This window comes from Phalacrocorax carbo, chromosome 1 (genome assembly GCF_963921805.1).
Source record: "Phalacrocorax carbo chromosome 1, bPhaCar2.1, whole genome shotgun sequence".
Lineage (NCBI taxonomy): Eukaryota > Metazoa > Chordata > Aves > Suliformes > Phalacrocoracidae > Phalacrocorax > Phalacrocorax carbo.
Genome location: NC_087513.1, coordinates 146,275,926 through 146,301,750, shown reverse-complemented (window position 1 = coordinate 146,301,750; position 25,825 = coordinate 146,275,926). Strand labels below are relative to the sequence as shown.

Here is a 25,825-nt window from a genome sequence, read left to right as displayed (position 1 = left end):
AAGCTGGACATTCATAAAGGTCTTGGTTTTATCATACAGTGCAGAACATGAAAACAGTTGAAACTGTAATACTTTTCACAGAGCGGGACAACTGTTACTCTGTTCTGGCAATGCAGGTGGAGAAAAGAAGGTTCCACATAAATTCTTACAAAGAGAGACATTGTCATGGTTTTAGCTGGGATAGAGTTAATTTTCTTCACTGCAGCTGGCACAGTGCTGTGCTTTGGACTTAGTATGAAAACAATGTTGATAACACACCGATGTTTTGGTTGTTGCTGGGTAGCGCTTGTACTAGTCAAGGACTTTTCCAGCTTCCCACGCTCTGCTGGGTGCACAAGAAGCCGGGAGGGGAGGGGGCACAGCTAAGACAGCAGATTTATACTGGCCAAATGGACATTCCATATCATGTAACATCAAGCCCAGTATGTTAACTGGGAGGGGCTGGCTGGGGGAGGGAGGCAGCAATCATGGCTCAGGGACCAGCAGTGTTGGTCAGCAGGTGGTAAGCGGTTGTAATGTTTGTATTTCTGGTTTTTTCCCTTTTTTCCCTTTTCCTTTTTATTATAATTATTGTTATTATAATTATTATTTTATTCTAATTATTAAACTGTTCTTATCTCAACTGACAAGTTTTTTTTTTCTTTTGCTCTTCCTATTCTCTCCCCCATCCCACAGGGGTGGGGGGAGTGAGCGAGCGGCTGCGTGGTGTTTAATGGCTGACTGGGGCTGAACCACAACAGATATGTACGCCTTCATCCCTGAAGCTGAGTCCATGTGGGTAGACTGCTGTGCTTCTAGCCAAGCTGGAGTTTTGCCCAGTATCAATGGGGACTCCTAGACGATCTGCATAAGTGGATACAGTTGTAGGACGCAGGCCATCTTCTACTTTTAAAACAAACTGCACAAACAGAACAGGTAACTCAATAACAAACAGATTTTCTTTAAGTAGTACAACTAATAAGGCCTGGTTTCCTAAGAATTTGTCTCTTTTCCCCTACATTCCCATACCACAGTAACACCTGCTTTCCTGTGCAAGGATCCCTACGTACCCTGTGTCTTCCCCCACAACTGGTTTTCCCTTCTCCCCAGCCTCCCCGCAGACACACTTCACAGTATCCCCAGTGCTCTCCCATGAGCGGTAACTGGGGAAGAACTGGAGAAGGGCCCTCGCATGCTGTGACTGGCCTGGCACAGGAGTGTGCTGGCTGGCGCTAGAAAGCTCAGCAAGGAAATTATCTCGGGCTCTCATGCTACCTCACTGCTGCTCTTTCTAATGAAACCTGTGAGCTTCGTACTGCTGAGGCCGAGATCCCGCCGCCAAACCGGGCTGAAACGGCCGCTGGATTCGAAAGTTACCAGGGGAGAGCAGGCAGCACCGGTGCACTTCTCTGAGAAAGCTGGCTAATTAAAAATGCAGTATCACACGCGAGGACCCGCGGGTGTTCCTCCCACACCCAGCGAGTGAGGAGAACAGGAAGGCCCTTCTCTTGCGGTAGAAATCCCCGCTAGTGCGAGGCTGCCGAGGCCTGAGGCAGACTCAGCGCCGCTCCATCCAGAGGGACCCCGCCAGGGCGGGGACAGGGCGGGCCCGCCAGCCACCGCCCGCCCTCCCTCCCCTCCCGTCCCCGGACCCCGGCGGGGCGGGTGTGCTGCAGGGCCCAACGGGGGCCTCTGCCGCGCCCTGCCTCCCCGCGCGGCGGCCCCGGGAGTACCAACGGGCGGCGGAAGGGATGTGGGGGGTTCCCCCTCCGCTGCGGCGCAGCTCAGCCCCCGGCGAGCGGGCCGTGCCAGTGCCGGGGGGGCAGCAGAGCTGCCAGCCCATTTCCCGCAGGCCGCCCGCCCGCCCGCCCGCACTGGGCCCGGGCCCGGGTCCGGGTCCCGCTCCTTGCCGCCGCCGGTTGCTGCTGCTGGGCTTACGGGGTGACGCAGCCGCACTGCGGGCGGACGCGCGCGACCCTCGCCGCCTCCGCCGGCCGGCCGATGACTCCCAGCGGCAGCTGGAAGCGGGAGGGCCGAGCTACCCCCGGCACCGTGATCCGCTCCCCCCTGCCATGCCCGTCCCGTCCCGCTGTGAAATGCGGGCCGCCGCCGCTGCAGCAGCCCCCGCGCTTGCGGCGCGCCCCTCGGGCCGCCAGGGGGCGCCGCCACCCCGCACCCTCCGCAGCCCACCCAGGCAGAGGGGAGGGAGAGGCGCGAACAGCTCCCACCCGCCCCGCCGTCACGTGCCCGGCGCGAGCGCTCCCCAGCTCTCTCGGCGGCGGCGCCGCACGCGACTTTCAGCTGGGCGAGAGCCGCTAGGGGGCGCCCCATCCCACCGGGGGCGTTGGTGAGGGGGGGCGGGGCGCGGGCCGGCCGGCTGGCCTGCCCGGCGCGCGCCGCTTGTTGACCGAGCGGCGGTTGGTGGCGCGAGACTCTCTCGTGACGCGCTCGCAAGAAGGGCGGGGGGGGGAGGGAAGGAGGGGCTGCTGGTGGGGACACCGAGAGGGGGAGGAGAAGGAGGGGGGGAAGAGAGGGAGGGAGGAAGGAAGGAAGGAAAGCAGGAAGGCAGGGAGAGAGGGAGAGGGAGGAGGGAGAGTGCGGCCGGGGCTGAGAGCTAGGAAGGAGGAGGAGGAGGAGGAGGAAGGCGGGCAGGAGGCGGTGGTTGCGTGCGTCCGTGCCGGTGGGGAGGGGGGGAGTCGCGATGTGAAGCCCCCACACGCCCGGCAGGGCAGGCGGCGGCGGCTGCGACCCGGGAATGTGCGTCTGGGACGCGGCGAAAGGTGAGCGGCGGCGCGGAGCTGCCGGCGCGGACGCCTTCCCCCTCCCCTCCCGGCGCGGCGGCCCCAGCCCCCATGGCCGCCCGGCGCTCGCGGGCGCGCCCCCGTGCGCGCGTGCGGGGGGCGGCTCGGCTCGGCGGCGGGGGAGGGAAGGGGGAGCCTGAAGCAGCGGCGGGGCCCGCAGCCCCTGCCCTGCCCTGCCCCGGCCCCTCCCTGGGCCCGCGGCCTGGTCCCCGTCCTTCTCCCCGCCGCGGCTCTTCCCCGGCGCGGGGCTCGGCGGGGAGGGGAGGGAGGGAGTGGTAGGGGGAATGGGGGTGGGGGAAGGGGGGGGGGGGGGGAAGGCGGCGCGCGGCGTTATGTAACCGGCGCGGGGGCCCGGTTGCCCGCGCGCGGGAGGGCGCGCGCGCCCACGGTGGGGGGGAGGGGGACGGACCCCCAGGGGCGCGCGCGGGGGCGCGCTCTCTCTCGCGCGCGCCGCAAGTTGCCGAGGGTGTGCCAGGTGTGTGCGTGTGGGGGTCGGTCGCCCCCGCCCCGCTCCTTCCTTCCCTCCCCCCGCCCGCGGCGGCACCTGTGCGCGCGCGGGTCCGTCACATGGGGCCTGCGCCTCAGACACAACACGGCTCCCGAGTGGGGCATCGCCGAGGCGATGTCGCCGGTGTTTTGCCAGCTCAGGGGTCATTGCAGGGAAATAGGTTGGAGGAGGAGGAGAGCCCGAGCCCTGGCGCAGCCTTACCCCCTGGAACGCACCGCGCGCTGTGGCGCTCCGCCGTCGCTGCGTGTCTGCCTGCCGTTTTCCGTCGTGTTTGTCACAAGTTATATTTGCTGAGCAATAGTGCTGGGTATAACCAGTGTGCGGAAAGGAGGAGGAGGAGGACCTGTGCTTTAGAAGTAAACCTGTGTTTACGGACACCGAGGGACAAATGTGTTCGCTGATGCTTCTTCACCCCTTCCCCATCTAACATCGATGCGTTTTGCCGTGTAGTTACCATTTGCTTGACCTGTGAGACTGAGCAAAAAGCCCCTGATGGGAGGTGTGCAGTTAAAATGGCATGTCAACCTTAAACAGGGAGAGAAAGATAATATCGCAGGCATGTGATTTTTTTTTTTTTTTTTGGTAGCAAATCTGTGTTGTATGCTGTAATATTCCATTCTTACTGATGCTTTAAGATTAACGTCAAAGTCTTCAAATGACAGAGCTATGAATACTCTGCTTGCATTACTGAGAGATTTTCTTCATTAAAAGATTAGTTGATGTCTTCTGCATCTTGATTCAAAATCCAGGTCCAATCTCAGATTTGATACTGTAGTCCAAAGAAGCAAAACCAGGGGATTGTAATTTCACAGTCCAGATTCTTTATTCATTTAGATGCCATTGACCCTCAGTTAGAACCGTTTTAAACGGTTGCCTAATTACTATCAGTTGCAAGAGATTGTATTTAAAATTTGTTTCTGGAATAGTTCTGTCTTATTAAGGTTTATGACATTGAACACAGAAATCCAAACCTCTAACAAATCCTTTGCTATCTCGTCTCAAGCGTGTGTTTATTACTCATTCCCACCATATTGGTCTTCCCTTCAGTCCATTTCTTACACCGGACAAGATACCAAATCCCTGTTAGTAAATAATCCCAAACTGTCAGACTAGAGGTCATTGGTAGGACAGTGTTAGTGGAGGCAGAGTGCAGACACCTGCCTTGTGACTCACTGATGTTTAACTACTTGTAGATAAATTGTTTTAAAAGTAAAGCTCTAATAGGAAAAATACATTAGTGTATTTCAGGCCTCAATAGTAAACTGATTGTATGTTTTTTTCTGTGTACAGTATACGTCTCTTCAATGCATTACTCAGTAATTGCCCTTTCAGACGTGGCACCAGTCCGTCTTTCTGGATAGTCTGTATGTACTCCTACTTAGTCACAGCCTGTTCTGATGCAGCGATAGTGTGTTGTAACTGAGTGCTGATTTTGATTAGCCCTTTCTGATCCCTTGACCCAGATGTCTCTTTTAAAGAAGTTTCATGGCAAATTTTCAATCTTTCTACCATTCCTTTTGATTATACTAGAGAGATTAAAAAAAGAAAGTAAGACCGTTTCAAACACAAAACCAGGTTTTGAGTAGGTAGAAAAAAATAGCGTGATTACACGGACCGCTTTTTAATAAATCAGTTGTTCAGGACAAGCAGGAAAAGAATAACTTGCCTGACCCTGCCATGTGCTTTCCCCATTTAATTTGCAAGCTATTGTTTTATTTCACAAAAAATGAATTATTTTGTGTTGAACATTTTAATGTTTTAATTAAAGGTGTATATTATTATCGCCAGGATCTCTGTCAGCTCTTAGCAGCGTGTTTGCCTGTTATGGATATAACAAGGGAGCTAAATACCCAAATGGTGAAAATGTCCCTCAAGAATACAGTGTAGATTAATTTGGTGATAGTGCCATGTGTTTACTATGCATAGCAAAATGAGGAAGAACTGGAAGCAAATAGAAATGAGACTGGCAATGGGGGTATAAAGAAAGTTGAAAGAAAGAGAGCAAATCTGAGTGGATACAAAAAAGTGTGAAGAATTCTCCCAACGTGTGTAATATAGTATACTTGTGGAAGTGTTCTGGGTTGTTTTTTTTTTAAGAGATAAATGTGTGTAGTGCTTTTCCCTGAGAGCAGCTTTCTGCTCTGTTGTGGAAACCAGACAGCATTTTAATTGGAGACACAAATGTTTTTAGGGAGGAGGGCCTCCCGTGTCTGTGGACCCCCACTTCTGTATTTCATGTGGAGTAACTGGTGCTCATAACACAGAAGTCAGAATTAGGACACCCTTCCCCTTTCTTGCTCTTCTGTGGAAGAGGTGAGTGTGTAGAGCAACTTTAATTTCTGGGCTGTGACGATAACTTCCATTTCTGTGGCTTGTATTTTCAAAACTAACTGAAGGGCTGTTGCTTCTGTAATTAAGGAATCTGTGGCCGTTAAATTCGTCTAGATGATCCTTTTAGTTTGTTATACCCATAGAAAGGACTGCTGTATATTCCATACTCCTTGTGATAAATGCCTAAGCAGAACATGGTCCCTGAATTTCAGTCTGGGGAAAGTAATATTTTATTAATTTGGAGGGGCAGGGGGGAACTCCTTTCCTACCTGAAAGCTTCAGCTCTCCCAGTGGGCATTCTACTCTTTTAATAGTGCCGAAGCTAGTGGTTTGAAATTTAGTTGCTTGCATAAGTAAAGCTTAGTCATACTGTGGTTAACTCTGCTGTGTTGGTTTTGCTTTCTGTTCCCAGGTATCTGTAAATACTTTAACCAGATCCCAACATCAGGAAATTATCGGCTGTAACCTCCTTATCTGATCTTCTTGAATTCATGCAGATCTTGTCAGCTTCTTGATTTCTGAAAGTAAATAATCCTAAGAAAGAGAAAGCTAATTTTGCTTAGGAGAGGACACTACTCAGATACCTTGCAGAGTCATTCCTGCACAAATGCAGGTGGATTGGTTTGAATGCTAAAACACAAAAGCAGTGCTGAAGCTGCGCAGAGTAGGGTTGAGAACTGCTCTAAGGTTTTTTGATACTGACTTAGAGATTGACGGTACCGCGGCAGGGTGAGGAATGCAGTGCATTTTGGCAGGATCCTGAGGACCGTTGCTAACATTTTTGGTCAGGTTCTAGTTGTCAATGAATATCCAAAGTAAAATAAAGTTCTGTCGGCCATGCTCATGACTTCATCTTTTTGAGGTGACTCAGATCAGCTGTTAGTCCAGGGCCTGATGAGTCAGCATCTTGGACAAGTGGTTGTACTCCACTTAGGTAATTTTGGAAACCTAGCAGCTCTTGGTGTTTAAAGAAAATCATGAAATGCTGGTACTTCTTACAAATAGGAAAGCCCATGACTCCGTGGCATGTAAGGTAAATGATTAGTGCAGTTTACCAAATAGAGTAAATGTATCTTACCATTTTGTGCTTTTGAATGCAACTCCCAGTTGAACTAAAGAACTAAAATTAAAAAGATACTGTTCCTGGTTTCTGAATCTGCCTGTAGTATTCAGGAAACTTTAGAGCATTGGGAAACTAGAAAGAGTGGCTTTTCAGCCACTGTTTCCTAGATTTCCATGCTGTAATGGCATCAGTTCCATGAATCCTCTTACAAAACACTACTGGGGGAGGGGGGATAATGACTTCACTCTAATTTCTGGCTGATCAGGAATTTGATGCTGTAAGTGTTGCCCCTCCACAATGATTCCCATAATTTCTGTGTTGATTTTTAACCTAAGTTCTACAAGCTTCATGTTTGCCTGGCTGAGGCCCTTGTTGCTCTGTGGCCTTTTTGTATTGATCTGTCTCCACTAAGCAGCAGTGTAACACTGTTGTTTCAGTGTCAGAGATACTTAAAATACTGACTTAAAGCCACTTCAGGCCAAGAATGCAAGTCAGATTTGAGTTTTATTTGGGGATCCTAAAGAATTAGAGCATTTTTGTTTTCTCCCAGGAACTTAGGACTATGTTTTTTCTGGAAAACACAGAAACACTGTGCTCTTGTCTTTTCACTTTCCTCTCAATCTAGGAGGAAACTTGAGAATATGTTGGAGCAGATCAGAAGTTCGCATAGGTAATAAAAAGAAACATACTGAGATACTTTGCCTTTATATTCTGAGTTCCTGTAGTTTGCTACCTTTTCTCAAAAATAACAAATAAAGAATTTAATGGCTTTTTATTCCATTCATCTGTTCAACCCATATGGACTTTTAGCATCCTTGGTCTCCTGTGTCAGAGAATCCACAAATAAACTAGGCAATGAGAAAAAATATTTCTGTTTGTTTTGATCTTACTACTCACTACTTTCTCATTACTTTCATCTGATTCCTCCTAGTCTTGTTGGTCTGAGTCGATGATAAAAGTAATATCCATGGACTAACAAAAGAGGTAGAAAACTTGAGTAGAAACTTAAAATTTCAGGGCTAAGCACAGAAGCCCTATCTTGTGAAGATTTTACTTCAAAAAAGATTTTGTATTTTGTAGCTCTGGTACTTTCAAAGGCGAATCCAGAAAAACATTTGGGAACCTGACTGTGCGATGTCAGTTGGAATTAATGTCATTCAAAAGCTGCCATGAACAGAAAATCTACCTATTTTAATACTGAATCTGTAGTCACTAACTTTTGCTATTAAAGTTACTTGAGTTCTTAGGGTTTTGCTGCTGTAAGTGTTTAGTGCTGCCTGCATGTGAGTAGAGAGGCAGTCCTCCTTAGTATCTAACATCAGCTACCACTTGAGATATGCAAAGTGGATGTCTTATCTCTCCTTTCTACCCCCGAAAAAAAGCCTGGCCTGATCACCACATGCTCAGTGTACGCTGAAAGCCTTCAGCTGAGCATAAAGCACAGCTGTCCTGGGCACTTCTAAAAAAAAGTAACTTGTCGAGAACTAGTGGTGCCTCCTTATTACCGTAGGTAGAGCGTTGGCCCAGAGAGCAGAGTTGTTTCTATGCCATTCTCTATTGCCAAAGTTGTTAATCTGGGTAGTGAGCAATCAAATCGGTCAGCAGCAAAGATAAGTTTGGGGGGATGGGTGTATATATACATGCACTCAAGTGTGCGCACAAACATACAGATATATGTAAACACACATGTATAACTGAACAAAAACATTAAATCAATCAAAAATATGTAGTCTCTTCTGACAAGATTTCACCAGTCTACTGGCCTGAAGTTTGTGAATTTGGGGAAGCTGAAGATAGTGTATGTCCGAGGATTTTGCCAGCACAGTTCTGAATTCAATTAACAAGTTCAGACAATTCACAGATTCCTTGCTTTGGTCCCCTCATGAAAATTTTCCAGTTAGTTACTTTCGAACGATTATACCTCCACTTAACAAGGCAGGATAAGTTTTTCGTTAGCTTTACAAGGACACCTTCTTCAGTTGTGCCTAGGAATTCTTAGGAAGTCCTAAATCATTCCACAGCAGCAATGCTTCTCATTATTTGGGAGGAGGGATCATGGTTTACTTAACCTACCTACCAACTGCTTGACCTATGCCTCAGCATAGGCTTGTGTAAGACACAAGTTGTGGAACTGGATTGTTGTCAGATTGAGGGTGCACAAACTAAAAACTTCCTAAACAAGCTCTATTGATTTATAAGGTAGAAAAATGAACATCCCACCCTGCCTTTTCAAAGAAAATAAGAGTGTTCTCTCTTCTCAAATACTATAGACAGCTAACCATAGGGACTTGAAGGAAGAATACCCAACTTATATACTCATCTCACTCTTTCAGATACTCAAATCCAAGAGAGAAAGATAATTTCCCTTTGGTGATTTACAGTCCATTCACCATGTTGCATTGAGAGTCCTAATTCCACAAGCCATGCTGCTTATTCTGATTTTACTTAACGGATTTTTTTTTGAATCCAGGCATTTAGGAGCTGGCATAAAGATTGTGAGTGTGCTAAGTCCTCTTGGAGTTGAAGCCCCAAAAGAATATAAGTGCAGGAGGGAAATAATGAAGCCAATTGCTGAAGCCGGCCGAAACTTGCCAGTGTATTGTGGCAATAAGAGCGATTATATCAAAGAGGTGATATTTGAACTGAAAAGAGAATTGAGCTACATGGTTAAATGTAGCAATGAAAATTTATGAAGAAGAGCCACTCATCACTGAGGCACTCTGAAGGAGGGGGGAAACTTTACCAAAAAATGCAGAAATGTTGAAACTGAAGCCGGAGTCGTCTGCGAGTAGAAGGAAAATTCAACCAAGTTAAATCACTACTTGTGACAAGCTCTAAATGGACCATAGCTGCTACTGAGTGTTATTCCTAGAGGAGAATGAAACATTGACAGTTGGTCTCAAATTGAATCTGGCTTGCTATTTTTCAAAGAATTAACCATCTCAAATGCCATGTATAAAAGCAAAAAGAGTATCTACTTGAAAACATTGGTCAAAGCTGGTGCAGGCTGTGCAGTGATGCTGTTTTCTGTACCTTGTGCTCCTGATTCCTTAAGTTGTGACAACTGAAACAATCATCTGTCCCAGACCCCAAGCCAGTTGTGAAAAGGTCTAAATACTTTTGTCCTGTACAGCTCTTGTATAAATGGTTACCTGCTGTACAACTCCTTTGGTCTTTGTGATGATTCACCAGCAAAAGAAATGTCTATTTCTTAGTTGTTACTTGTATTTAAAGTATTTAGTCCTTGATGTTAAACTTATCTGAAATAAAGACCATTTTCAGTTGCAAAAATGGTCAGTTTGGAAACTGGATTAGTTTAGCAAAGAGCTCCTGTGTCTCTTTCTGGGGGACTGACTGAACTGAAGGTCATTGTATCATTTCTTTGCTGTCAAGCCTAAATGAAAGTATGCATAGAACAGTTTTAGAATTCATCGACACATAAGGAGTTGATTCTGAAGGACGTGGGGTTTTCCATGCTGTATGTGGATTGTACAGTATTTTACCTCTCTAGCAAATGCCATGGATGTTCATATTTTAGAAAAATGATGTTTCTAAATTTCTAACAATTTTGTGCCTAATACTTAATTTGCCCAAGATTTTAATGATCTTTTTTTCCTGATTTATACTCTTAGGTTTCTCACAGGAGATGGGGGTGTGTTGGGTGTTTTTGGGGACATATTTTTAAAGTGTCCTTCAGCTAATTTCATTTCTATTGCTTTAAATTGTCACCAGAGATTGAACTGCAAAACAGAACTTGCTGGTTGACCCTGTAACATCAGGTGCTTATAGTTAGAAGTGATTATTGTATGGGCACATGTGGCTTAAGATGGGGAGCTGTTCCACTGTAACTTCCTTTGAAAACTCTTACCCTATGGAAAAGGTGAGATAGCCTATCCCTCCTGTTTATTGGGGGGAAAAAACTGTAAACAGGGCTAGTTAGAGAAGAGTGGCTAGTTAGAGAAGAGTAGCTAGCTAGCTCATGGCAGCTCCGTATCCACATTTACATCACAGTTAGTTGGTTATAGCTACGACCCTAAAAGTGGGTTTCTAGAAATGCCTAAGGTAATCTTAAGATCCCACTGGCAATGAAAGGAACGCTCCCATCCATTCCTCTTCTCTGGCCTGTCTGCTTTGGTTTTGTCTGATGCTTTTGTGAGTCAGTTCAGCTTGTTGAACTGGCAAGAAGCTAACCTGTAAAATTCTGTCCATTTTCTGTTGATTTAGCGAGCTGAATTGTACATAGCACCAGTATGAGTAGGGAGGTGGTGTAGAGGTTGGGAAGATCGGATAAAGCCTATTAGGTCAGCAGAGGTTGAAAACCAGAACCATCCCTTTTGGTGGCAGTCAGCCATCCAGTTGACTCAACCATCTTACGAAACTTCACCCTGAGAGTTTTATTTCCCACCTAAAATAAAATTCAGTTGCTTTGTAACATACTAATTAGTTTATTTCAATAGGGAACAGTAGTGTTAACTCTGAAGTGACTGAAATCATGGGGATTTGAAAGTACAGTACCCTAAAAAAACCCTATTGTACTATCTTTTTTATTTTTAAGTTCTTTTGCTGGATCCTGAACTTCTCAATATGTGGTAGAAAACAGTTTTAGACCCTGTAGCAGCAGCTCTTTTCCAGAAGACTCAGCCAAGAATAGGACTCTCTTGTGCTGAGAAATGTGTAAACACGTAAGTCAGTTCTTTCCTCAAAGAGCTTGCAGACTAGTGCCAAGTGGAGTGGTGAGTTTGATGTGGTAGCTGGAATGTAGATGCATGGAACTCAAACAGGCCGCAAAATACCCACTTGATGGGAACAACTTTTAAGCCCTGCTGAGCTGGGATGGATTCAATCTACAGTTCAAGGAAAAGATTCTGATACTCATTAGCTGTGGCGCGAGATATCCACACTTCCGTTAGCAGTAGAGTTACACCTTCAAGAATAAGGCTTGTGGCCTTTGAGTATGTTAATTTAATCAAGTTCTTTTGCATTAGAGGACATTGACTGGATGTTCACTCTGGTCAGAAATGCAAAATACTGTTACACTGTGTTACACTGTTACAATGTTACACTGTGTTATACTTTCACTCAGCTTTCAGTACCTGAAATTGGATTATCTGGATTGGAAGTTACTTGTGCCATGTATTTAGACACAAGTTTGGCAGGGTTATTTGATGAGTCACAGTGCAGCCTCATTTTGTCTTTGGAAATAGTTCATATGCTTTCCTGTAGTGCAGAGCTATAAAGTGTATGTTCTGCCAAGTTGGCTCTCCAAGTTGGCTACTTGAAGAGGCAGCAGAAACAGCTCTGCACCATATACTGGGGAACGGGAATGCTGAGGCGTATGGCAGAAACAGCTCAGGTTTGGACCGGACTAGTACTGACCTGGAATTAAAAAGCCCATGAGGATCCATGTTCACTTCTTACAGAGTCATTGAGATCTGTAGTCTGTTGTCCCAAACAATTTCCCTATAATACTTGTGGTTTTGGTCTGGGTTTGCCCATTATCTGTATTATGGCAACTGCCCAAGTTAATGGAAAGCCACTTCTCTTACAACCATGCAATCCTGAATTCAAAGTATTTTGAAGAAATAACTTCCCTGCATCACTGTGTGTGCTACAAATGAGATTAAAGCAAATATTAACTTAACATCAACATTCCAATCTACATTCCTTGTTTTGTGATCTGAAATCTCACAGTTGCTGTAAAACTCTTCTATACACACAGACATGTTTATACAATTCATAAAATGTAGAGTTAAGATTTCATTCCATTACCTGATCTGTAGGTTTTGATTACCAGTCTTTAATAACAGGGTTAAGTGGTTGTGGATTGGTAAGTATAATGTCAGGCCTATGAAGCAGTACGCAAAGGGATGTTACCTGTCTTTTCCTAGTGGGCCATATTGAGGATTTCTGAGCCGCCAGTCATGTACAGAGCATCAAAACTCTGAGTTTGTCTTCTAGCTTCAGTTTTTAAAAGGATCGCCCAATAGAAATTTGAGTTTTAGTTAAAGAACCCTGTTTTGTAGAATGGTAGGATTTACCATTTGTATGTGGTCTGGAAGAGATGCAGGGCCAAATTATGTTAACTTTGATCACAGGAGTTCTTAGTGACTTTTTTTTTTCTTGAAATGTTCTTGTTGCACTGAAAGCTTGGATTCTATTCCTAAGAATACTATTTCTACCTTTACAGGCTTTTGTGCAGTTTCAGAGTTTGTTGAGATATTTTTTTAATTGCTGAAGATTTCTTTGTGTTCCCAGGTCTAGAATGTGAGCATTTCAATTTTATTTAAAAAGCTTTTCTCTGGACAAAGGGTCACTTTATAGCTTGTCCTTCAGGCTCTGGAGATACTATGAAAACTAGTAACTTGGTGGTTCACTTTCGCTGAGTCACTGTGCATTTGTGCTCTTGAATTTGTGAAAACAAAGAAAACTGTTCTGAAACAAGTTAAATACTATAATCACAAGAAAGATGAACTCTTGTCTGAAATTGGCCTGCTTGTGATGGGTGTTTAAGTCCCCTGTCTTGATTTCCCCCCTCCCCTGCCCCTATTTCAAGGGTTCTTTACAAAGCATTTTTCTTGCTCATCCTTTCATTATGACTCCTACAGAGGGAGCATCGTGTTATCCTTATATTTCTTATTTCATGAACCAGTGAGCATGTTTCAAATCTTGCTTAACTTTTCCTCTGATTTCCTGATATCTTGTGCAAGATGTCTCTCACGCTTGTTCATTCCTTAAGTTTCAGTGAGGCAGCTGTAGAGGTTATCTTCATTCTGCACTGTAAGCACAAGTTTTTAGCAGTGGGGATTCTCCTTAGTCTGGAAACCTTGGTTCATCATTCAGTTCCTGGAACTACAAAGGGAGAAATTAGTCTCCCAGGTTTTCATATCAGCATTAAGAAAATAATCCACAACTCTCAAGACGTGAGCCAGAGGCATCTAGTAATCACTGAAGTACCATGTTCTTAACTTGTGTGTTTAGAATTTAAGTGGACTGGCTGAGTCAAAAATCACATCTGCCAAGGAAATGGTAAATCATTGTCAGATGTTTTAAGTAGGCATTACAGCCTAGCTTCCCTAGTTTTGCAGGCTCTAGGAAGAGACAACCTTTGAGCAGTTGGTATGGCCTGTTTTTAACACGCTAACCCGAACTAGTTTTGTTTTTCTGATTTCTAGTTTTAATCAAACAAGGCATGTACCCATGATTCTGATTTCCATTGGCCCCACTGGTGGTGGTGTTCTGATCTAATGGCTTTTAGATCCTCACATCCCAGTGTCCTGAACAAAAATTAAATATGTTCTGAGGTTTCAGAAAAGCTTGCCCTCATGAAGGCAGTTCTTCAGTTTGTCAGGCATTAGATATTTTAGTTCAAGCAATAGGTTGTCTGTATAGGGGTCAGAGTAACTACCTATCAAATCATATCTTCTCAAGAATTCAGTGATTGGAATAAAGAACATCTTTATTGGACTGATGTTGTGGTGACTTATAGTGTGCATTTCATACAGTCGTGAAGGTTCCTTGTTCTTTTTTCAGAATAAGAGTTTCTTTTCATATGAGATTTTCTTTTTAATAGACTGATAATCATAGAACAGCCTAGACTGGAAGGGACCTCAAAAGACCATCTAGTCCAACCTTTCGTGGGTAGGGAAGCCTAGGTTAGATGAGATTATCTAGAACTCTGTCCAATTGCAGATTGAAAACCTCCAGCGATGAGGATTCTGCCATGTCCCTGGGAGAGGTCATTCCAGTGATTGATTGTTCTCACTGTAAAAAATTTCTTTCTTACATCAAGATGAAACCTCTCCTGGTACATTTGTACCCATTGCCTCTTGTCCCCTCCATGTGGCTCCTTGTGAAGAGAGAGCCTCTGCACTTTTTGTAGCCACCTTTTAAGTCTTTGTCATCATTTATTAAGAAGGAGAAAGGACAATCAATAGTTCAAATTCTGGTGTCTCTTATGAGCTCATACACTGATACCTATGATATCTAAAAACCCTAGATGGCATTTTAATGAATTTTTTTTTTTCTTGAACTTACACTTTCCTGTTTTCTCCAAGAACTTCTTAGCTAGAAGTGATAAATTTGAATTACAGTTGATTTCAGCTGATGGAAAAATACAAATTTTCCATATGAAAGAAATCATCTAGCCAAAATGGAAATCAGGACATACTGTCCTCTACAGGGAAAAAGTCAATTTGTATTCCATGTGGTCATCTAGCTCATCTCCTCTCATTTTTCTCACTGCTCCTTAAGAGTTCTGTGGTATCTATTAGATATAATCCAAACCACTGAAAACTAATTTCAGAAAGCTCAATGTCTTGGAAATTGGTCTCTGGGTAAGAAACGCAGGTATCTAGAGAGAAAATGCAATGTACTGAGGAGGGGTTGCATTGTTTTGGTTGTTGGTGTAGAGCTCATCTCCTTGACAAGTGAACAATCTTCATAATTATATACATGTGTGTAGGTTATGTATTGAATTTCAGCAACTCTAAGAAGAATAGATCCAGGTGCATCATGATCTTCCTGTGTTTGCAGAGGTCCTGAAACATACAACTGAAGCTTGTCTTTTCGAGGTAGTTATACCTGCTTTGACTATAATTCTATGGTTGCCTAATTCGGCATATTTGCAGTATTCCATGAAAATTATCGTATTTATGAAAACTTTCCTGCAGCTGTGTCTTGTTCTGAAATCAAATGTGCCTGCAGTCCAGGATGGCTTAACTGGATTTCAGAGTATGCCTGCTTGGTAGCTCTAGAACAAAAAAGGTTTAAGAGATGAAAGCTAGAATTCAACTTTCAGCCAGGTTCAGAGGAAACAAAATTTTAATGTGATAAATGAGGTGGTCTCCAGAACAGTGCAGTAGGAGGCCTGGATAGGAGAATGACCAAAATGCTTTATTATCTCCATCCACAGCGGTATGTGCTTTCTGGTAGTCTGGAGACTGAGTGAAGCTTCTGTGCTCCGTTACTGGATGATGCCATGGAGAGTCCAGACAATAGGTGTCTTCTCAAAAAGCAGACAAGGATGAAAATAACCAGTTGACTTCCTTCTGTGTACTAACTCTAGTTTTGTGCATTTTTATGGAGGATAAAGGAAGAGAAATATTTCATAAAATAAAGGTGACTGGCTTAAATGGTCTTCCTTTTAGTTTCGGAATCCTGTCCTCACACTCTTAAAATCTGATAGCTCTAAAAGACAAAGCAGTGTTTTTATTTAGGGAACTGGTTAGAGAAGAAAGTGAGATGTAATAGCAGGCAGTGACCTCATGATCTTACTGCATCATTAATCAATATTTTAAAATCAGTGTTACAACAGCTATAGCTAATGTGAATCACTTCAGTGCAGTGAACAGTTGGCCACAGTCCAAAACGTTTCTTTTCCTCTCCACCAGTTCTGTTCTACTCAACTAATAGCTCATCTGGGGACACTGCTGTGTACAGCTCATGGTCCAGGGATGAGTGTCTTGCATAAAAGAAAACTGCAGTTTCAGTTCAACTGCATTTGGGTATATTTATTTATTTATTTACTATTAAGCAACGCACACAAACAAAAAAAACCCAAAGAAACAAATCACAAAGCTAGCTATAGATCATACTAGGTCATTTAAACAACTGGCTTTTCACTGACTGTAAGATGGTGTTTGTTTTTTTTGCTTTTATGTGATGTATTGCATTGGAGCAACAAGAGTTTGGACCTTTTATGATTTGCTGTAAAGCCATTGGTGAAATGAACGCAGTGTCTAGTACCAGGAGGTGTTTGCCTGCATCCCACCTTGTGGATAGTATCAACTAGGAAATAGAAGATTGTTCCTGACTTGGGCAATATTTTGCATGAATGGTAGCAATTGTATTTAAGAACCTTTTATTACTCCTTTCAAATAGGGGATGTATGATGAACAGGAAGAATTTAATAAATCATAATGGAAACTGAACATTGTAATGAGTTTTTTCTTTTCTGGGTGATCAGAACAAAACGTGTATGTGTGTTTTTTGATACATAGGAGGAACTACAATGTGCATTACTACAAAACGGCGTAACTAGGTTTTTAGGCAATTTTTCATTTCTAGGTTAACCGTGTAACTCTCATACTTCAGTGGAGCCCATTGAAAAATGTAATCTTTGTGATAATCTGTAGATGGTGTGTAATGCATAATTGAAATGCTACTGATGATGTTACTAAAAACCTAATTGATCAAGAATTTTTCTTCCTATGCAGAAGCTTCAGTATGAGGCGGGGTGGATGGCGGAAACGGGCTGGCGATGGCTGGGGAATATGGGTATGTCCAAAACCAAGAGGATTTTTTTTTTTCTTATTAGAGGTAAATGACACTGTGGTTAAAAAGGATTTGCAATTTTGTTGTGTATGCTAAAGGTATGCTATAAATTAAACCCTTTTGCTTCACTTGAAAACTCATAATTAAGTTTAAAAGAAATTTTTTAAATGACCAGGTTTTGAAGTCTTCATTCACAATAATCCACTAAATTGCATCATTAATAAGTGCAGACCCTTGAATAGCTTTAAATCACCATTTAAAAACTAAACTAAATAATTTAGAAACTTTATCGTTGTCTCCACCACATTCTTTATAGTTGGACAAACAATAACGAAGGCACCTAATTTACATAAATATGATACTACTGTCTCATGTATTTAAGGACTGAAAATACATTGAGCTTAATGAATATTCTCTATATTGTTTCTTTAGGCGATGAGCGTCCAATATAGCATCCAAACTTGCATCATTCCCTTGTTTCCTTTTTCTTCTTTTCATTCTGTAAGAATTTTTATAGAGATAGAATCTTTTTCTTATAGAATAAGACGAAAGAAGTATGAAATAAATCCTGCTGTGTTGGTAACAAGATGCAGTCATCTTGTAGATAAGAATTTAGGGTGGAGGATTTGCTGATTTTCATTTGGGAAGGGAATATGTCTTTTGTATGTCAACCAAAATCAATCTGAAGGAATGCTGCTTACCTCTAAAGTCTTATAGTTGACCAGTTTCTGTCTGTAAACATTGGAAAATAGACTAGCATCATGGGTTTTGTTTTGTTTTGTTTTAACTTAAAAACTAGGGCGGGTACATGTCTGCAAAGGTTAAGAAATTGGAGGATCAGTTCCGGTCAGATTCAGCCATACAGCACCAGAGGGATGGAAATTCATCAAGTATCTTTAGTGGAGTCGCCATCTATGTCAATGGCTTGACAGGTGAAGCTTTTATTTATTTAAGGATCTGTTCTGTTCTTCCCTAGTGTCTGTTTACCATCCTAAGTGGAGTAAAGGACTGTAAAACACATGAGTTTGCAGCTAAGTAAATATATAACAATTACTGTATATGTTTAGTATATTATGTTCCTTTGTATTTCACGTTTTAGGTTTTCAATATAAAACCAGATGTAGGTTCTAAATATAAATACTACTTTACTAAATCATTTACATGAATCGTCACTGATACAAATAGGAGTAAATTTTTCCGCCTTTCTGCGGTCATCTTATTTGAAATTAAACCTTTTAACTTCTTCGATACTCCTATATATATCTTAAATTTTCAATTTTCCAAATTATTGATGGTTGCATTAGACTTGGAGTATGTGCACTAAATTATGTTTGGGTGGATGTGTTGGGGTTTTCTTGCTCAGAGTTGCATAATGCTTGAGACAGTGAACCCATTAATAGCAGAAAAAGGAACAGAAGAAGAGGTAATACATATATATGCATTGGCTGTGATGGACTGATAGTGTATGTTAACTGGAGTAAGATTTTTTTATCTACCATAATTATGTTCATATTTCTCCTGGGTTCTGTAAAGCAGCTTAATAACCTTCTTGAAACTTCCCAGAAGCCTTTTTCAGGGACCTATGCCAGGAATGTTGTGACTATTCTAGAACTGATGCTTCTGTGATACAGAGCAGTGCTGCTTTGAGCACAGGGCTCAAATGTACTGAAAAAGGTTAAGGTGGACAACATGTTAAACTGTTAATACATCGGTTATTTAATACAGGCAGTTTCTTTAGTGAAAATCTAGCATTTGCATATTCTTCAAGGTACTAGTTCCTAAATAGAGCTCTGCAAGATGGTTGTCCAAAAGGCTGGAGTAGGAAATATAACAACTGGAGAAAATTTTCTTCCTTCCTGTATTGATAACCTTTTTCTTTTTTTTTTTAGTATCTTGTGCCAGGTTTGCTATTCAAAACATTCTTTTTGCGCTGACCCAAACCTTTTGGTGCCAGCGTGACCCCACTGCAAAGGTTTTCCAAAAGCTAAAACTTTTTTCTTTTTTTTTTCCACCTCTGCTTACAAAATAAGTACTCTTTTTAACATGATTGAGGGGATAAGAAGAGATCTTAGTTTTTAAGGTATTCTCTGCTCCCTGTAATGATTCAAGAATAACCTGGTAAAGAAAGAGTTAACTGCTTCAGTAAACCAGAAATGTTATCGTAGGAGTTCTGTGCTCTTGCTAAAACTTTTTTATATTAATTGTTTTCTACTACTTCTGGGTATAAACTACTCTCCCAAACTCTGGTGAAAGGAAAGTGTTTTTTGACATAGTTTAGCGTTAAATCTGCTTGAGTATTTCACCACCACCACCACCACCATACATGTTGTGGAAAGATCCTCTGTTACAAGTAGAATGTTTACATTTTGAATCAGTCTCTTCAGAAACAGTGTCCCCTACATTTCTTCAGAAATGCTTTTATGATCTGTTCTTCAAAGAACTTGTAAGGTTTTTCAGGAGAAAAAAGATGGCTTGCACTCTTTCTGATCATGGCATCATATTTCCCAATTAAAGTAGTTTTTCTTACTGTATTTGATGACACAAAATAGGAATATTTCTGGTTTTAATTTTATAGATCCCTCAGCTGATGAATTAAGACGGCTAATGATGTTGCATGGAGGCCAATACCATGTGTATTATTCCAGATCAAAAACAACTCACATCATTGCCACAAATCTTCCAAATGCCAAAATAAAAGAATTGAAAGGAGAAAAAGTAGTTCGGCCAGAGTGGATCATGGAAAGGTAAGTTTAGGTCTGCTGCTTTTGGAGATTTCTCTTTTTGGAAAAAAAAAAGACAAGATCTAGAAAAACAGTATTATAGAAGATTGCATTTTGAGAGTATGGTTTGGTTTAAAATAAAGCTGTCCTTGCAACAGCTGCAGAAAATTACCACTATTTCATTGAAGATTGCGTCTTAGTGATTGTTCCTTAAGAAACTTCACTAAGAACATTCAGAAGGTCTCAGGCATATCAGGAAACTGAATTTTATCCTTTTGATTCCATTTAATATTCAATCCATTGACCAGCCTTCATCTCAGTATGTTTAAACACGTACCAGGTGATTGTTTTTAACCTCTTACCTTGTGCATTGCATAAGTTTAATTTCCTCTGTAAATAAAGAAGAATGTCAATTGAAAAGCATTTTCATAAAATTGAAATGAATCCATATAAACATTTATTGTGTTGTGACTTTGTAACAAAACAACAAATTAAAAAAAAAAAGCCCCACAAGTTTTATTTACAAAGAATTTATGTTCTTTGGTTCCTCCATGCACTGGAATATATGGGATCAACTAAAGTTGTCCTCAGGTCCTTGAAAAAGAGCATAGCCAGGCTCAGAGCAGTTAATCTGGCATGCATCTGTCTTCTTCCATCTGAGGAACCCATGGGAAATAGAACAGGCAGGAATATATTCTGGAAATCATTCTGTCAGTGTCATGCTGTTCTTAACTAGCCTCTTCCCTAGACGACCAGCAGAAACACGCAAGGAACTGTTCTGCATACATACTTGTAAAATCCGGTTTGTAGTTCCTATTTTCAGTTTGCTGATTTTCAGTCCTTTGGGTTCAGCTGTTTTGTGTCATGTATCTTGAAGGTAAATTTTTTGAGATTTAGTCAGAAATGGTAGGTTCCTTAGTTTGAAAAAGACTTTAGGTACATTTTTTAAACAGTTTTAGGACCTCACCCCTGAGTTTAAGGACTCGGAAAACTGGTGGTAGGTAGGTGTGTTTTTATTTGAAATATGTGGCTGTTTTCATTGATGCCATTAAAGCTTGTCATGATTTGAGCCAAGTTGGAAAAATCAATTTGTATACATTTGGTAGAGACTTGCTAGAACCTAATATACAAAATCTCCTAAAATTTTCCTTATGGTGTCTTGTATTCAGGTTCTGCATCTCCTGGTTCTGGAAGGTTGTACTGTAGAACAAGTCAGAAGAACTGAGTATAGACAGATACATGGGTTGGGCACAAGGAGACAGGGAACTCAGTGACTCAGTAGAACAGGGTTCATGTCAGAATCTGGAATAAAAGCTAGTTTCACAACAAACCCTCATTTTTCCCTTCTTCTCAACAGCATTGAAGAACATTCATTGGTTAAATACTCTAGCTCTGTGTATGGAATACCAAATGATGTTCTCCTCAGTAGATCAGATGGTAAAAATTGGTGCAGTGGATGTAGATGTTCCAAATTTCTTGAATATTCACATGCACATCATGTTCCCGCAATATGATGGGCTTGGGTTTTTTTTAGTTTGGTTAAGAATCAAGCCTAAAATGTTACTGTGACAAATTGTTGGTAAAGCAGTGTTGTTAGATCTTCAGTCTTGTCATCCAAGGTTGCAAAATGAAAAGGTCGTTTGTCTGGAGCTTTGATTTATTTCTTTGTGTGCCCACATTACAGTCTAGTCCTTAATTACATGATCACATGCCATCTTTTTTCACTATGGTACCTGCCACATTCTCTTCACAGAAAAGATTGAATTCAGGTTGCAAACTGCTAATTCAGTGTCTTGTTTTTTGCTTCTTGTCAATGTAACCCTGTTCCTTACTTACTGCATGTGACACGAATTCTTTCCTGATAATGGAATGAATAATTAATTCCTGTCTTTTATTGGTGCTTATAACTATAACATCTGTCTGCTTTCCAAAGATTAATGAGCTTACCATGGCACTTATTACAATGGCTATTATTTTCATTTTTTTGTTTGAGAGCCATTAAGGTAAAGCCCCCAAAATGTCAATATTTTGGAATATGCCATGTGAATTATGTAAGGTATGTAAGATAGTTACAGAGTTATTTTACAAGGATGGTAAGGCATATGTTGAAGTTTATTGCTGCATTAAAAGCTTTCCATATTCTGAACTTTGAACAGTTTGAACTATGGGCTAAAGTCAGACTTGCATAAACCTGTTGTTAAATGCAAGTAGCTCTAGAATTTTCGTTTAATTAGCATCACATAGAGATCCTGTGGTAACAGTAGTTGCAAAATCCAGTATTGCAGAGTAATGCATGGTTGCTTTACTGACAAGATTATTCTTTCTGCACTCCCCTTGTTGTCTGCTTTTGCTGCCGCTCTATTTCTGCAACAAGTGAAGGAAGAGACTTGCAGGCAGACCTCCTTTCTAAATCTTTCTTCCTTGATTTGAAAATGTAAGATGTAATTATGTAGCTTGGAAAGGTTGTTGTGCAGTGTTCAATGGAAGGCAAATTAAGGTGATCTGAGAGCTTGACTTTCAAATTTGAATATTCTTTTAACAAACATTCTTCAACATTTATAATAAAAACACTTTTCAGAGATTGAGGATAAATAACCACTAAAATGAGCTACCAGTAGAATTTGTGGATTCTTTATTTTGATTTTCAGATTGAGTGAATGTTTTACTTAAAGATCTGTGTTAATCTAACAGAAACCTGAAGAAAAGAGTTTAAGATAATTTCCCCAGGAAAAAAAAATTAGTCTGGTACGTCACCCTTCTTTTCCTTTTTCTGGTGAGGATTCAGAATGCAAAATATTTGAATAAATAAAAGCTACCAGCCTTAAAACAGTACAGCTTTCAGAAGAGGTGCCATGTTACTTTAACACAGTAACCTTTATTGGAAACTAGCAAAGTGTTAAAGGGGAAAGAGATGGCATTTATAGGGGTATTGGAAGCAAATGGAGCAGGCCTGCTGTTGAATGGTGGGGCAACCTCATGACAAAGGATGTGGAAAAAGTTGAGGTACTCAGTACTGCCTTTTCTTCGGTGTTCAGTGGTAAGGTCTGCTTTCAAGCCTTGAAGGCGCATGTGCCTAGTGGCAGAGTTTGGAGAAAAAAAATGCTACCAAAGGTATTGGAAGCGTAAATTATGATTCACTTAAGGAAGCATGACATATACAACTCTACAGTACCAGATAGAATGCATCCAAGGGAGCTGAAGAAGCTGGCTGATACCAGTGCTACATCACACTCTGTCATCTTTGAAAAATTGTGGCAATCAGATGAGATTTTCCAGAAGACTGGATCAAAGGCAAATGTCATGCAGAAGGGGAAAGAAGAAGGATCCAGGGAATTGCACTAGGGTCAGCTTCACCACAGTCACTGAAGGCCATGGAAGGTACCTTCCTGGAAGCTGTATCTAGGGTGGCAAATCATGCCTGATCAGCCTGGTTGTCTTCTATGGTGAGATGACTGGACAGTGGGAGAGCAGTAGATACCATTTGCTTTGACTTCAGTAGGGCTTTTGACACAGTCCCCCATTGCATTCTTTTAATCAAATTGGAGAAATATGGATTGGATAGTGGGCTGCCAGCTGGGTGAAGAACTGGCTCAACTGCCTGGCTCAGAGAGTAGTGGTCAACAGTTCCAAGTTGAAGCAGCAAATGGTTACAAGTGACATTTCTGAAGAGTTGATACTGGGGCAGATGCAGTTTAATGTCTTGGTTAATGGCATGGACATTGGTGATGCAGTGGAAAGTTTGTGGATGACAGCAAATAGAAGGGAACAGTTGATATACTGGAGAGCAGCGCTGCCCTTCGGAGAGTCTCAACAAACTGGAGGAATGGGATGACAGAAACTTAATGAAATTCAACAAAGTCAAATGCAGAGTGCTGCACATGGGACGGAATTAATTCCATGCAACCAGACAGGCTAGGGACTCACTGGCTAGGGCACACCCTTGTAGGGTAGTATTTGAGGGTCCTGGTGGACTACAAGTTAATCATGGAGCAGCAGTTGTGCCCTTGTGGAGATAAAGGCTAACAGCATACTGGGTTGCAGTAGCAAGACCATAGCCAGCAGGTCTTCCAATTTATTCCACACTTCTGAAGCTGGAGTTCTGTGTCTGATTTTGCTCTTCTCAGTACAAGAAAGATAGTGACAAACTAGAGTGGGTTCAGAGGAGAACCACCAACATGAATAGGGGCCTGGGACACATGATATATGATGAGCGGCTCAGGAAGCTGGTTTTGTTCTGCTTGGAGAGAAGACTAGGAGCGGGTCTAATTGTTGTCTTTCGTTACCTATATAGGGATTACAAAGAGCTTGGAGCCAGATTTTTCTTCAAGATAAACAGCAAGAGGACAATAGTTGCAAATTGCAGCAAAGAAAATTGTGACTGAGTATAAGGAAAATATTTTTCACAGTGAAAGAGAGTAAGGAGTGGAACAGGTGCCTAGAGAGGTTGTAGGATCTCTCCCCTTGGAGATAGCAAAAATGTGGGTGGTCTCAGCCCTGGGCAACCTGATCTAACTTTAAAGATTACCCTGCTTTGAGCAGTGTTTGGACTAGAGACCTCCAGAGGTCCTTTCCAACCTAATTTTTGTAGTGATTATGAAATCTGTGATCCAGGGCGTGTGGAATGGGGAAAGATGTTGAATGATGAATCTAAATTAGGATTCCTATTGCTGCATCTTAATACAGTTTGAAAACAACCAAACTAACTGTCTATTGATCTAGTAGAGCAGCTACTCCAGTAGATAAAATCTTAGCATGAGCAAGTTCTTTAAAAAATGTGGGGTTTTTTATAATCTTGAAATTGCAGTAATGATTTTGAAGTATTTCCTGGGTGGTTATGCACCCAGGTTCACAGGGTAAGATGAGAAACAGTCTAACCAGGCATTGTAGAAGCTTAGTTGCTGCATCACCATTTTCCACAGAAGAAAGCTTTGGAACTCTACCATGTGTATTTTTAACTCTGTTTCACAGAATCACAGGTTGGAAGGGACCTCAGGGATCATCTAGTCCAACCTTTCTAGGAGGAGCACAGTCTAGACAAGATGGCCCAGCACCCTGTCCAGACGACTCTTGAAGGTGTCCAACGTGGCCGAGTCAATCCCTTCCCTGGGGAGATTATTCCAGTGGTGACTGTCCTCAGTGTGAAAAATTCCCCTCTGGTGTCCAGTCGGAATCTCCCCAAGAGCAACTTGTGTCCATTCCCCCTTGTCCTCTCCATGTGACTCCATGTAAAAAGGGACTCTCCATCTTGTTTGTAACTACCCCTTAAGTACTGGTACATGTTGAGATCCCCTCTAAGCCTCCTTTTCTCAAGGCTGAACAAACCCAGTTCTCCCAGCCTATCCTCATATGACAGGCTTCCCAGTCCTCTGATCATCTTGGTGGCCCTTCTCTGAACCCCTTCCAGGCTGTCCACATCCTTTTTGTATGGAGGGGACCAGAACTGTACAGAACTGTTTGGCAATGTTTAATGTAGATGATGTTCCTTTATGAATGCTATATATTCATGTATCAAACAATATTTAATTGATGTATTTTTAGGGCTGTTTTTACTGTCCCATTCCCATAGAAACCTTATCAGGTCTCTATGTGTATGCCTAACTAGTTTTAATTTATCTAATTGGGAAATGCGATCTCTCACTATATTCTTCTCTAATTGCAGCAAGAAAGCTCCTAAGGGCTTTTGTTCCACCATCCAGTTCCCTTGACAGTAGTACAGATTTGAGCTAGTTAAAAATCACGTGTCTGAGAGAAAGCATTCAGGTATTGAAGGACAGAAAAACAGTGTCTGTTACTGAACTAAATTATCTTTAAAAATTTGAATCCAACTGTATCTGCAAAACTGAATGCTAATATTAAGCTTCTTTGATCCGAGAGAGGTTCCTCTTCTGTAAGAAGTTTCAGCATCTCTGACCCTCTGTTCAATGTGAAGAGTTGTATATGAAGAAGAGGTGAAGTATGGGCTGGGAAGGCTGTTATTTATCTCTACTGTCAGCAACAGGCGTTGGGGTGGAGAGATGAAATCATGCTGCTGAGAGGATTCCACTTCAACAACCATGACTTCCCAAGGGATTTAGTAGTTATTGAAGTAGAATTGCAGTTTCAGTGGAAAAGGAAGAGGGAGATAACAGTGCAACATGTAGGACAGAACTGG

The 25,825-nt window shown here is 42.2% G+C and overlaps 1 protein-coding gene across 5 annotated transcripts in view; it reads left to right on the top strand.

Moving 5' to 3' along the window:
- Nucleotides 1-2,550: 2,550 nt before the first annotated feature.
- REV1 (REV1 DNA directed polymerase) overlaps nucleotides 2,551-25,825 on the top strand; it is a 61,659-nt gene continuing 38,384 nt past the window's right edge. For 2 of the 5 annotated variants that reach the window (XM_064438890.1, XM_064438872.1), the window contains exons 1-6: nucleotides 2,685-2,759; nucleotides 15,144-15,252; nucleotides 15,594-15,679; nucleotides 16,897-16,957; nucleotides 17,754-17,886; nucleotides 19,530-19,698. In XM_064438890.1, coding sequence (XP_064294960.1) covers nucleotides 15,660-15,679; nucleotides 16,897-16,957; nucleotides 17,754-17,886; nucleotides 19,530-19,698 — 383 coding nt within the window. In that variant the 5' untranslated portion in view covers nucleotides 2,685-2,759; nucleotides 15,144-15,252; nucleotides 15,594-15,659. Of the gene's footprint in view, nucleotides 2,760-15,143; nucleotides 15,253-15,593; nucleotides 15,680-16,896; nucleotides 16,958-17,753; nucleotides 17,887-19,529; nucleotides 19,699-25,825 lie in introns of all 5 variants that reach the window. The other 3 variants (XM_064438882.1, XM_064438901.1, XM_064438908.1) reach the window with 3 other exon arrangements.